Here is a 12,821-nt window from a genome sequence, read left to right on the forward strand (position 1 = left end):
ATTTTAAACCTGTGTCAAAGACAATGGAGCAATAGGAAAGACTTTTTGCTTGTATTTTACCTGAATTGTACAGTGTTTGTACTTCAGAGATTTCTCATAACCCCTACAGGGGAGTAAAAATAATGTGTGCATTGCAACTGCCTGTGGAATTGCTGTGGGAGAGATGAACCCTTGAGAAATATGGAGACAGGCCATGTCCCAAGGTGATAGTCTTTGGGGATTAAAAAAAAAAATCCTTTCCTTTTCCCAAGTGGCTGAAAATGGAAAGTATGCAAGAAACTTTGGCAGGGACCTAAAGGATCGAGGCAACCCTTCCTCAGTTTTTATTTGTTTAATTGGTGAATGTGTGACCCAGCCCTCATTCCAATAAGATGATGATTTCATCCTATTTTTTCTTAATCTCATTTTTTTCTCCCCCAACTATCCTAGGTCGCTGTCTTATCTCACTAAATATTTGCTGTCTCATCTAACTAAATATCAGCTACAGATTTGCCAGATGTATTTTCTATTGCTTTGTCGTGGAACCTCTGGGTCTCTCAGTTCCCCGTTCTGAAAAATGGGCACATCATTTCCTTTCTGTGTATGTGTATCACAGACAATTTAGGCCTTAGGGCGTGACTCAGATGGGTGCTGTCCAAGGTAGCAATCCTGTCCTTTTATTGCAGAACACTCAAGGAAGTAAATGCCTGGGGGAATCTTACTGAAATAAAGGAAGTTGAAGGACAGAAAGTAGTTTTGTGTGGGTGAACATCATCATCACCTTCCTTCCTTCCCGAGCACCCCCCTTGGTCACGCCCCCCCATAGTCTGTTTGCAAGGCTGGATGGAGTTCTGTGCTTTTGATTGCGATTTTATTGCTACTGGGAAAAGATTAAGACCTCACTAACACACAGCAGGCGCTCGGAAAACCTTATAAAAATGACACCACTGAAATCCATAATGTGATGAGATTTCTTCCCAAGCCCACACAGTTAGGTCTTGGCTTATTTCCCTGTGGAAATCTGTCCATTTCTTCGCTTTCTTGGCTTCTCACTGGACAGTGTGGGAGGCAGCCTGGGGACTATATCTCTTTTGTTTGGAAGGTCTCCCACCGCATCCACGGCCATCTCCAGTCATCCTGATCTACATCTGGCCACTGGACCCAGATGGCTCTGGAGAAGAAAGTGAGACTGGTGACTTTGCACACTCACCCTCACTTAAATCTAATTCACTTGTATGATGTCACCTCCCTGAAGTCAAGGCCCTCTTAGAGAACAAAGAATAACCACAACAGCTGCTTTGATTCTGGAGCAGTTTCTGTTTGGCCTTGAAGGAGAAGACTTCTCTTCTCCAGACAAACTGGGCTACTGGATATTCTCTATATGGACATGATGAACATACATGATGTTCCATTTCCAGCCTCTACATTTTTGCACAGGCTGTGCATCATGCCAGGAATGCTTTTTCTTTTTCCTCACATCGCTACCTCTAGAAATCCTTAGTTCTCTTCTTTAACCTAATGGTCTTCTCCTACAAGAGGCATTTCTTGGTTGTTGGTCCTAAACAACAACTCTAATCCATTTGGCATAAGGTTTTCCTTTATTTTTTTGAATACATGTGGTTTCTTTCAAAATTCCTTGAAGATAAAGGCTATTCTATTTTTTTACTTTGAATTCCTTATGTCTATCACATGCCCGACATACATCAGGAGCTTAATAACTACTTGTTGAATTGAAGTTATTGAATAATTTAAAAGCCCCCACAAAGCACCAGCTGAACATAAGAGAGGTCTTGGGCAGATTTCTGATTTTTCTTTGTTTTTGAAGGAAGATACAGAGTCTTAGGACTAGGTAGTCAGAGAACCTGGATTCAAATCTTGCTTCTGTCACTTATATCTATATGATTCTGGATATCACATTTAACTGGGCCCAGTTTCCTAATCTGTAAGATTAAGAGGTTGGTCTGGATAGATCAGCAGCTAAAGCATTTATTAAGCTTTGTACAAGGAATAAAGTCTTTCATAATTCCAGTGCTATGATTCAAATCTTGACTCAAAGGCTTCATAATTGGCGTGACCTTGAAATGAATGAGTACGGAGTGAATGGATGAATGAATGAGAAAGCATTTATACAGCACTTATTACATGTCAAGCCCCAGAGATACAAAGAGAGAAAGGGAGACAGTCCTTCTTCCCAAGGAGCTCACACTCTAATTGGGGAAAATAATACACAGAGGAAAGTTTCAGTTAGAAGGCAGATGCACAGGCTTGGGAGGGCTAAGGGTGCAGCAGTGACTTAGATCAAATGACAGTGATGGGAAGCTGCAGTGCATGGAGGAGGGACAGGTGGCAACCTCTCTGGACCTGTTTCCTATATGTAAATGGAATGATTGGACAAGATTATTGCTAAGGCTCATTCTATCTCCAAATTCGTGGTCCCTGAAGCATTCCTTCTCTCTCATGACCCTCTACATCCTTCCCTCTCTAACTTCATTTTGGATACATCAGAGCAGGATTTACCTGAAGATCAATGGGACATACGCCAAATAGTCAATACGGGTATGTAACTGACTTTATGTTAAATCCTTTTCAAAAGAGAGCAAAAAATACATATCAGTGACCTAGAGACCCTCCCCTATTGTGCATATGATTTGGCAACATGGGAGTTTTTCCGGACAGTTTTGAGGTGGCCAGCTCAGCCTGCACCTACCTGCCACAACGCCGGCCACATAGACAAAGCCAATGCGGGCAGCTCCGTGCACCATCTCCAAGGGGACACCCACCAGGAGCTGCAGGACCACGTTGAGACCTAGGTGTTCTATCCTGTGCCAGAGAGAGAGAAGAGCTCCATGAGACAGTCAGTCTTTGGAATTTTGGAAAAGGGCCCCTCTCTCCATCCAGTATAGGATGGAGACCAAGGGAGACTCCTATTTTTTTTGAAGGAGACTGAGAGGAATAGCTTCCATTCTCTGAGGAGAAGGAAGGAGCTTACTGGAAACTGTCTTGTGGCTTGGCACAGCAGACAAGTGCCCAATCTGCTGTGCAAGATTTCCTCACCGTGTCTGCCTTCTCCTTATCTAAGTCCTCCTCTTCTCTGTAGGAGAAGAGCCAGATGGGAGGAGGATGAAGAGAGGGACAAGAGGGGATCCCCAGAAAGGGATGTCACTCAGCTGCTAAAGGGAATGTGGAGAGTGGCTTCCTTGAGGCTCAGTTTAAAGTCCCAGCTGGGAGGCCATGGGTAAGTCACTTAATCTCTGTCTGTCTCAGTTTTCTCAACCATAAAATGGGAATAATAATAGCACCTACCTCCCAAGGTTGTTGGGAGGATCAAATGAGACAACATTTAGCACAGTGTCTGGCACATAGTAGGTGCTAAATAAATGCCTATTCCCTCTTTTTCTAGGGTTCAGTTCTTAGCTCTGGGCCAGGTGTCCATTGTTCACTCTAGTAAGTGACAGCTCTGTTCTGGACAAAGAATACTTTGCCACCTGCTTCACCCAACAGGGAAGCTCTGTCACTCAGACATGTGGATTATCTACTGTGGGCATCCACAGACGAGTCTTGCACCAAAGTATACACTCTCCTCTGCTCTACCTAGAGTGAACAATTATGAAAAAGATTAGAGATTCAGAGCTGGAAGGGACCGCAGAGGTCATTCAGTCCGGTCTCTTCTATTTTGCAGATCAGACAACGGAGCTACTGGAGGTAAGGATTTACCCAAGTTTGTAAGCAGCAGTTGGGGTTTGAACCCATGTCCTCTGCCTTCAATATACTTTCCCACTGGCCACCTCAGAGCCCTGATCATTATAACATCTCATTTCTGGAGAACGTCTCCAGTGGGGATAAAGGCCAGAAGAACAAGATGTGAGACCAGGATCACTGGGGTGGGAAAGTGGGGTGGAGGGTGGACGCAAACGGATCCAGCGGCAGAAGGCCGAGGCTATTCTTAGGGGTAACTCCCACATCAAGGCTGGCCTCTTTCTGCCCCAGTCTTTGGAAAAGCTCCATAAAACCTAATTGGCGTCAACCCCTCTCAGCTGGTCATTCTTTCCAGTGACAGAATCCGATTGATTTATCAGTGTCCAGCTGCCTCAAGGATAGGCTGAATGGTCAGGGGAATTAATGAGTCTGAGCACCCCCACTTCTCACAAGGAGAATATCAAAAGCTGAAATGGGGAGAGGGGGAGAAGAGAAGATTAACAGTCTCTCCACCTGCCCTCTGCTGAGACTTCTCAATTCCTTCTGATTTGAGTTTTGGCAACCACCTGGATGGCCCGCCAGGGCACAAGTACCCTCCCTTCCCCAGCCTGGCAGGGGAGTAAATTAGGGACTGAGACAATTACCATTTTAAAGGCTCAGCAGGAAGTGAAAGGCACAATGGGTCTCTCAGCCTCGGTGCAGCCCGCCAGGCTAGTCTGGCTCTTTCAGGGCAGGGGAAGGAACAATGGAGCTCTGGGAACCAAACACTAGGCTTGCCTCCTTCCCTTCCCAAGGGTGAGACCACTCTAGAGAGCAATGGGTCAACAGGTCATTCCCCCCCTCTCCAAAGTTCAGTGGGAAAGATTGGGGGAAAAACTAGATTGTTTGCCCTTTTGATGGCAGTGGAGGAGAGATCTGGAGTCCTGAACTCTTGGACCCTGAAGGGTGACCTGGAGTTCAGGAAATGTCTGGGCTGCTCTCGTGAAGTCTCCCCGCCATCCCTATATGTGACCATATAGCCAGCAAGTTGGCCTTTGTCATGGAAATGATGCAAGGGCCTGACTGATTGTGTCTCTCCCAGAAGGGAACACCCAGGCTGTGAAAGTTTCAAACAGGAATAAAAAATATTGATTGAAGTCAGGGAGATGACCCTTACCTACCTTCCATGGCTGTGACCCTGGAAACAATCCATGGAGTGGAAGAAAATGAGGGGTGGTATCATGCCATCAATCCCACCCAATCTCTCTTTGACTCCGTGACCCGTGGCCCTCATAAATTCAATTTACATTTTATCAATTCTTGGGATCAGAGCTAGAATGATCTCAAGGGACAGCTAGTCCAACCTCCTTTTTACAGATGAGGAAAAAGGATCCCAGAAAGGAATAGACTTGCCCAATTTCACACAGGCAGAACCATTTTGTGCTTGGGCCCTCTAGCATTTTTTTTCGCTGCATTACACTGCCTCTGATAGTGAAAATTAACATCACTGGTTCTGGAACCAAAGGGCCTGAGCTAGCATTCCCAGCTTGGTCATTTCTGACCTGGTCTAATAGAAACATTCTATTCCTGAAATCAGAGGACTTGGGTTCAATGCGATCTTGGGCAAGTCACTTCACCCTGTTTGTCTCAGTTTCCTCATCCATCAAATGAGCTGGAGAAGGAAATGGCAAACCTCTGAATATCTCTGCCAAGAAAACCTCCAATGGGGTCACAAAGAGTCAGACGTGACTGGAAAACGACTATAATAACTACCACAACAAATGCGACTTTGGACAAAGCACTTGACCCTCTCTAAAAAAGTTGGACTGCAAGAGTCTAAAGTCCAGCTCCAAATCTATTGTTATTTTTCAGGGAGACTCCAAAAATATTGGGGTTCCAGACTGGTATCATGAGGTAGCTTAGAATTTTTAGGCTTAGACCATGTTCAAATCAAGAGGTAAAGATTTTATTATGCTATCATATGATATGATATATATGATGCCATAAGGCAGGCTAAATTTCCTAGTGGAACTTGCAGTTTACAAGGAGAAAAAGGGACCTTTTCTAAGATAGGACTCAAAACAAAGTATGCTGACTGTGGAGCCGCCTGCTTCAGAAACGTCGCTACAAAATAACCTTGGGGGTTCACATCTACAGCTCGGGCTCCTGGTGGTATACAGTAACTCTGTACTGAACATTACAGTAACTCTGTACTGAACATGTATCAAGATAATCCAGTCAAGGCAAGAAATCCAACAAAGGGGAAAAGGATCCCGTCAAAATCCCTCCCAGGGACCCACCTAGTCACTGGGTTGCCACCAGGGACATGTCCTTTGGCTGTGGTCTATTCATCTCATCATCATGAATATTTTCTTACTCTCTACTACTTTTAAAGATTGTTTATTATAAACTTAATATCTATCCACAAAAACAAATGATTAAATAACCATTTTTTTTAAAAAGGAAGAGAATACTATATTTAGGCTCTTCTCTGGAACATCCTCATAAGGAAGTCTCATAAATAAACAAGTCTTAGGGTTGCCTGAAGCTCAGAGAGGTTGTGATTTGTTCATGGAAGTATTAGAAGTAGGGTATGAATGAATCATGATTTCAGTCCACCATGTTACTTACCCTCTCTCCCACTTCTGGCATAGAAACTCTTTAATTTCATCTGTTATTTTATGAATGATCCTGACTAGGGGAGAGAAGACAGAAGCTGGAGACTTACCCTGCATGCATGAAGATGTAGGTCAGATAACGCCAGGCCTGGGCACGGAGCTGGGGGTGATAAACTAAAGCATTCTTCAGGTAGTGGGGGTGGGTGACCTGCAGCACAAACTGATCCAAGGCCACCCCGTTGTAGAGAAAAAAGGCGATCTGGACAAAAGCCAAGAAACGGGGAGTCTCTGTTACTGGGGCTGGAAATGCCTGGGAATCTAACTCCTTTTGATAAACACTCCGAGTTCCTAGGTGAATTACAACCATTTCTATCACCCGGGAAACTAGTGCTGACTAGGGCTGTAACTAGGGTGAGGTGATCAGGGCTCTGTCCCAGGGCACCTAAATTTAGAGAAAAACTTAGCATATGCATTCTTTCAATGTCATAGAAGTCACTATAGTAACTAATCCTTCCCTCCCACTCAGCTGAATTTGTCTTAGCTCTCCGGGTTTTTTGTTTCCTTGTGGGTAAAATGACAGGGATTGACTAGATAATATAGAAGGTCTCTTCCAGCTCTGAATCAATGCTCTTGGGAATCTTATCATTTAAAAATTAATTTTCCTGCTGCTCATTATGGCTCAGATACTGGGGAAATCCTAAAGAAACTGCCTAATGCTAGGCTACAGTTTTATTAATTATTACGCTTCTTGGCTGACGTTTATATAGTACTTTATTTGCAAATTGAGGGGAATAAAGAAGAGGTACTCAGCCCAGTAGCAAGCCTCTCTCTGTGCTTCAGGATTCCTTTTCCTCCAACTTTACTTCTAATTTATGGTCATCCCTATGCTTGCAATCCTTCCCGCCTCACTTTCAGCTCATAGAATCCCTCTCTTCCTTCAATTCCAGCATCACCTTCTCCGTGAAATGAAGCCTTTCCTGATACTTCAACTGCTAGTATCCTCCCTCCCAATTCCCTTGCCCTTGGTTATGTTCTATTCATTTGTACTTATTTCCTTTGTACTTTTTCTCCATAAACTCATCCGATAACAATAGCTACCATTTCCACAGTACATTAAAATTTGCAATATACTTAATGAATATTATCTCATTTGACCCTCACAATATTCCTGACAGAGAAGTGTTATTATTAAACTCTATTTTACACATGGAGAAAGTGAAGTTGACAAGTCAAGTGACTTAATAGCACGTAGTTAATAAGTGTCAGAGGCTGAATTTGAAATCAGGTATTTCTGACTCGGGTCCAGCACTCTATCCCCTGCACAATTTAACTGCCTCTGTCAAATGGGGATGATAATAATAATAAACCTACCTTGGGGAGTTTTTGTGAGGATCAAATTTAGAGTTGTGGATATATCATGTAAAACACTTTGCAAATCTTATAATATATAAATGCTACATAGTGGTACGATGATGATGATAGTGGGGGTGTTGGTGGTGGTGATGGTAGCAGGGGAAATGGTGACAGCAGTAGCTAGGTGATACAATGGAAAGAACACTGGGCTTGGAATCAGGAAGACCTGGGTTAAAATTGAACCACAGATATTTATTAGCTGTGTGATCCTAGCCAAGTCACTTCATCTATGTTTGCCTCAGTTTCCTCAACTGTAAAATGGTGACAATAGTAGCATTTACTTTACAGTAAAGATCAAATGACATATTTGTCAGAGCACTTAGCACAGTGCCTAGAATACAGTAAATGTATTCATGCTTTCCCTCTCAGCATGTAGTAGTAGTTTGTGTGTAGTAGTAGTAGCAGTAGTAGTAATGGTGGTGGTGGTAGTAGTAAGAGTAATAGTTATAATAGTTATATTTCTTTTTAATTACTACTCCCCATCCCTATTTGCCAAACTGGCAGAAGCTGGGGGCTCATGGGCCTCAGATTACTGTTATACACCTCAGTTGTTTACATAGACAACCGGTATTCCACATAAGGACAAGAAACTGGATACTAGAAAAGTACCTTAGACTTGGGGTCAGAATATCTACGTTCAAATCCTGACTCTGATACTTATCCTAGATAAAGCCCTAACCTCTCTCGGAATCACTTTTCCCTTCTGTAAAATGAATAGAAAAACATTTAACTACAAACCTCACAAAGCTGTTGTGAGGGAAGTGTCTTCTATTATTACCAAAGAATTACTTATTATTGACAATAATTTTCCTGAGAATAAAAGTTCATATGTTGAAATTCTGAAACATGGCTTATTTTAGCCATGGATGCAAATCTTTCTAAAATATATTGTACAATTCCCTCCATCTTTAAATTGAGCAAATGGAACACACACGATTTTACTTTTTTTGACCACTCATGATCCACCCACAGTCCTTTTATAAACAGTCATCATTCCATGCTGAAATACTGCTAGCATTGGGAAATGAAGAGGATTTAGAACCAGATTTGTTGTTGTTTGGTCAATTCAATAGTGTATGACTCCTTGTAACACCATTTGTGTGCTTTTTTTGCAAAGATACTAGAGTGGTTGGTTATTCTTTCTCTAGCTCATTTTACAGATGAGGAAACTGAGGCAAATTGGATTAAGGGACTTGCCCAGAATCACACACCTTGTAAGTGTCTATGGCCAGATTTGAATTCAAGAAGCATTTTTCTGATTCCAAACCCAGTGCTCTATCTACTGTGCTACCTAGTTGTCCTATTGTAGTCAGAAGACATCAATTAAAATAAGAGCAAACTGTAAAACAGGGATGGTCCTAAGTAGGGAGGGGAGAGTCACAGGTCTCATGCAGAAGCGCTGATATTACAGACATCAGATGGTCCCAGACTGAGGTTTTTCCAAAACTGGCATCTAATTTTAAATTTTCTCCGTTTGCTTCCATCACTGTCTTGTTTCAGTTGTTGTCAAAATGTCTACCCCTCATCTCTCCTCTTCCCCACAATCTGCTACACGCTGAGTGGCCAGATAACCAAGCTCATTACGCTTCTGTTTAAAATACTGGTGACTTGGTCTAGAGGTAAAGAGACTGAGTGCAATGAATGATCTTTACAGGTTTTGTGGCCATGGTTTCTGAAGCTCTTCCCCCCTGACCTAGAGCGTTCCACAGAACTGATGTTGCCACACAATGGGGTTAAACTGGATGTCACTATATCACTAATCTTGTGTAGGCTGGGCTAAGTTACAGCCTCAAACATTAGGGGGCGGGGGTGTAAGTAAGTCAGTCCTTGTCTAAGAACTCCAGGGAACCATTTTGTCCACTGAAGCATTAACCAACCAAACAGGCTGCTGATGAGCTGACAGGGAGAACAGCTTCTAAAGGGAACTCATCATCATCATTAGAAGCCCTCAAGTAGAAGTTAATAAATAGATTTACACAGGATTTTAAGCATCAGTTCAAGGGAACAGCGGGGAAGGGCATCAGACTGGGAATCGAATCTGTCGTTACGTACCCACAAAACCCAAGGCAAGCCACTTGTCTTCCCTGAGCCTCAGTTTACCCATCTGAAAAAATGGGCATAATAGTGCTTTGCTGTGTCTATCTCACAGGAACCTGAAAGGCTCAAATGAGATTCGAAAATTGTCACTGCAAATAAAACTGTCCAGGATGAAGTCACAGCAATAAATCAAATGAGATCAGACCAATGGATAAGACCTTCTGTAATGTGATGAAAATGAAAGAACCAGAGATGCTTGATTACTATACTACTATTTGATTAGATAGAAACTTCACAGAAACACATGAGAGACAGTTAAATCTGTAAACCTGGTGGAAGAGCTGGAACAAGGGGAGAGACGTCACAGACACCCGGGAAAGGCAGCTAGCCAGGAATGGGGATGGGGCACGTGGGAAAGGGAGATGGTTCCTTTTCTACTTTCCTCAATTCAAATATTCTGAAATTCTCTCCTAAATTAGGAGACTTCTATTCAGATGGTGCACACTTAAAATGAACTAACAGGAGACTATTAAAACTATGTGAAAACCAGATGTGTACCATTAAATATTGAAATGTCACATCATACATATTTTATATAGATTTTTGTATATTTTTGTATAGATTGTGTGTGCATATATGTTTTTATTTTTTAAATTTTATTAAAGCTTTTTATTTTTCAAAACATATGCATGGAAAATTCTTTGAAATTAACCCTTGAAAAACCTTGTGTTCCAATTCCCTTCTCCTTTCTTCACCCTCTCCCCTAGATGGCAAGTAATCCAATAAATGTTAAATATAGTAGAAATCATATATATTTATTCTGATAATTTACCTCTATAGAGGCAGCATGGAGTGGTGGTTGGAGTATAGATTTCAGTATCAGGACAGACGAGTTCAAATCTATTTCTGACATATGCCGACAACTGAGACTGTCAAGTGCTGGATTTGGAGTCGCAGAGACAAGTTCAGATCCTGCCTCAGACTCTGACCATGGGCAAGTCTCTCTCTACCTCAGTTTCCTCATCTGTAAAATGGAGATGATAATCGTATACCTGTGCATGTTTGTGCATACACACACATAGAGCCTATTGTTGTGAAGCTCAAATGAGATAGCATATGGAAGAAATCTGGCAAGCTTTAAAGGGTTATACGTGAACTATTATTACCCATGAGAATGCTCCTTGAAGATGGGGGATGCTCTTTCAGCTTGTATTTAAATTCCCCAGAGCTTAATACAGTAGGTGTTTCAAAAAACCTTGTTAATGGAGCGCTGGGTTCAATGACTTAAGGCTCAGTAGAGCTGACAAGACTCCCTGATCATCTGAGTAGAAAAACTATTGCTTGAGGAGTCTGGCTTCTCCCTAAAGGTACTGACTGGTAGACCAGCAAGTCCAACCCGGGTAATCTCTCAGTAAGCCATAATCTTTTGGGGTGATAAATTATAGAACAAGGATTCCTTTACAGTGGCAGAGGGAGCTTCCTTATCAGAATTCCCTATAGCTAGCACTTAATCTGTACCAAGTGCTTTACAAATATTATCTCATTTGATCTTTACAACCTTAAGAGTAGATCCTATTAGCTTCATTTTACAGCTGAGGAAACTGAGGCTGAGAAAGGCTACATGATTTGCCCAGGGTTACATAACTAGTAAGTACCCTATCCATTTTGTCACTTAGCTGCCAAAATACCAATGATATCAAAAGTCCAGGACAAAGACAAAACAAAACCTAAAAAAAATCCTGTCATGATGACTTTGATATTTAAGGTTTACAAAGTACAACGTCTCATTTGGAGCCCACAGAAGCCCTGTGAGACAGGTTCTAAAGACATTATTATGCTTATTTTATAAGGGAGGAAACTGAGGCACAGAAATTAAGTGACTTGCCCACAGTCAGATAGCTGGTAAATGCTAGAAGCAGGACTTAGTTTAGTTTCCTTAATTCCAAGCTCAACACTTTTCATGCATTGGCCAATGATCTAGCCTCTAGATTATATGTGTGTGTGTGTACATAATATATATATATATATATATACACAAACATACACACATATATAAATATATATCAATGTATAAAATGTAAACTCTGTAAAGGCAGGAATCGTTTTTCGTTTTTCTCTATGAAAACCCTAGGTACAGTGCTACCACATAGCAGGTGTTTCATAAGTGCTTATGGAATGACTGATTGATATCTAACGCTTCTATATCCAAACAATTTCTATGTTTAAAATTTCATTTTACAGCATAATATCCCTATGAGGCAGGGAAAGGGGAAGCAGCATTGTTATCATCTTATAGAAGGAGAAACTGAGGTTCAGAGGGGCAAAGAGATGAACCTAATGGGACTCATCTGAAGAACAACAGGAAGAATTTGATTCAGAATATAAAAATCAGGCCCAATTCTGTACAGAGAGCTCCCCAGGGCTGCCTAAAACTTTTCCTTATTCTTTGGACTTTGTTGTAATGATGTAAGAGAGCCATTCATCAACTGAGGACTGGAAAATCATTTTGTTCCATGAAGGATCTGCAGTGGGTTTTGTTGCAACAGGATTTTCCTGAAATCACAAACAGAAATTTGCTCTTTGCCCCCCAACCCTTTTTGTTTCTCTCGAGTTGTCGGCTTCTCATCTGCCCTCTCTACCACCCCTGGCTCACCTCACCTAATGGGGAAGGACTCTGGGGCTTCCCTGCACCTCACCCACCTCCCATCTCCCCAGGAAGTACCACATGCCTCCAGGAGAGTGATGGCGATCATAAACCAAGGCGGGGGGCAGCAGGTGTAGCTGTCATAGTACCACTTGCGATCAATTTCACGAGGTAGGGTCTCATAGGCAACATGGCGGATCAGCCGCTGGGAGAGACTCAGTCCTTTTTCCTCCAGCAGTGCCTTGCTGCACAGCCGCCGGTTACCTTGTAGGATGGCCTGGCGAAAGCTGTTGGACCGTTTGTTGCTCATCTGTGGAGAAAAGCATAGAAATTAAATCTCAAATAGGGAATTCCCTCCTCCTGAAGCCATCCTGCCCGGGGAGGGGATGGGAGTCAAATATAACCATTTCCTGGGGAGGGTAAAGAGCACAAACAAGCTGGGCAATGGAAAAAGG

The 12,821-nt window shown here is 42.4% G+C and overlaps 1 protein-coding gene across 3 annotated transcripts in view; it reads right to left on the reverse strand.

Moving 5' to 3' along the window:
* The window catches only part of RHBDL3 (rhomboid like 3), a 65,110-nt gene that overhangs the window by 21,982 nt on the left and 30,307 nt on the right, over positions 1–12,821 (reverse strand). For all 3 annotated transcript variants that reach the window (XM_031967622.1, XM_031967621.1, XM_031967623.1), the window contains 3 exons: positions 12,452–12,676; positions 6,383–6,531; positions 2,687–2,799 (listed from right to left, as the gene is read on the reverse strand). In XM_031967622.1, the coding sequence (XP_031823482.1) occupies positions 2,687–2,799; positions 6,383–6,531; positions 12,452–12,676 (487 nt within the window). The remainder of the gene's footprint in view (positions 1–2,686; positions 2,800–6,382; positions 6,532–12,451; positions 12,677–12,821) is intronic.

This window comes from Sarcophilus harrisii, chromosome 4, assembly GCF_902635505.1.
Source record: "Sarcophilus harrisii chromosome 4, mSarHar1.11, whole genome shotgun sequence".
Classification (NCBI taxonomy): Eukaryota; Metazoa; Chordata; class Mammalia; order Dasyuromorphia; family Dasyuridae; genus Sarcophilus; species Sarcophilus harrisii.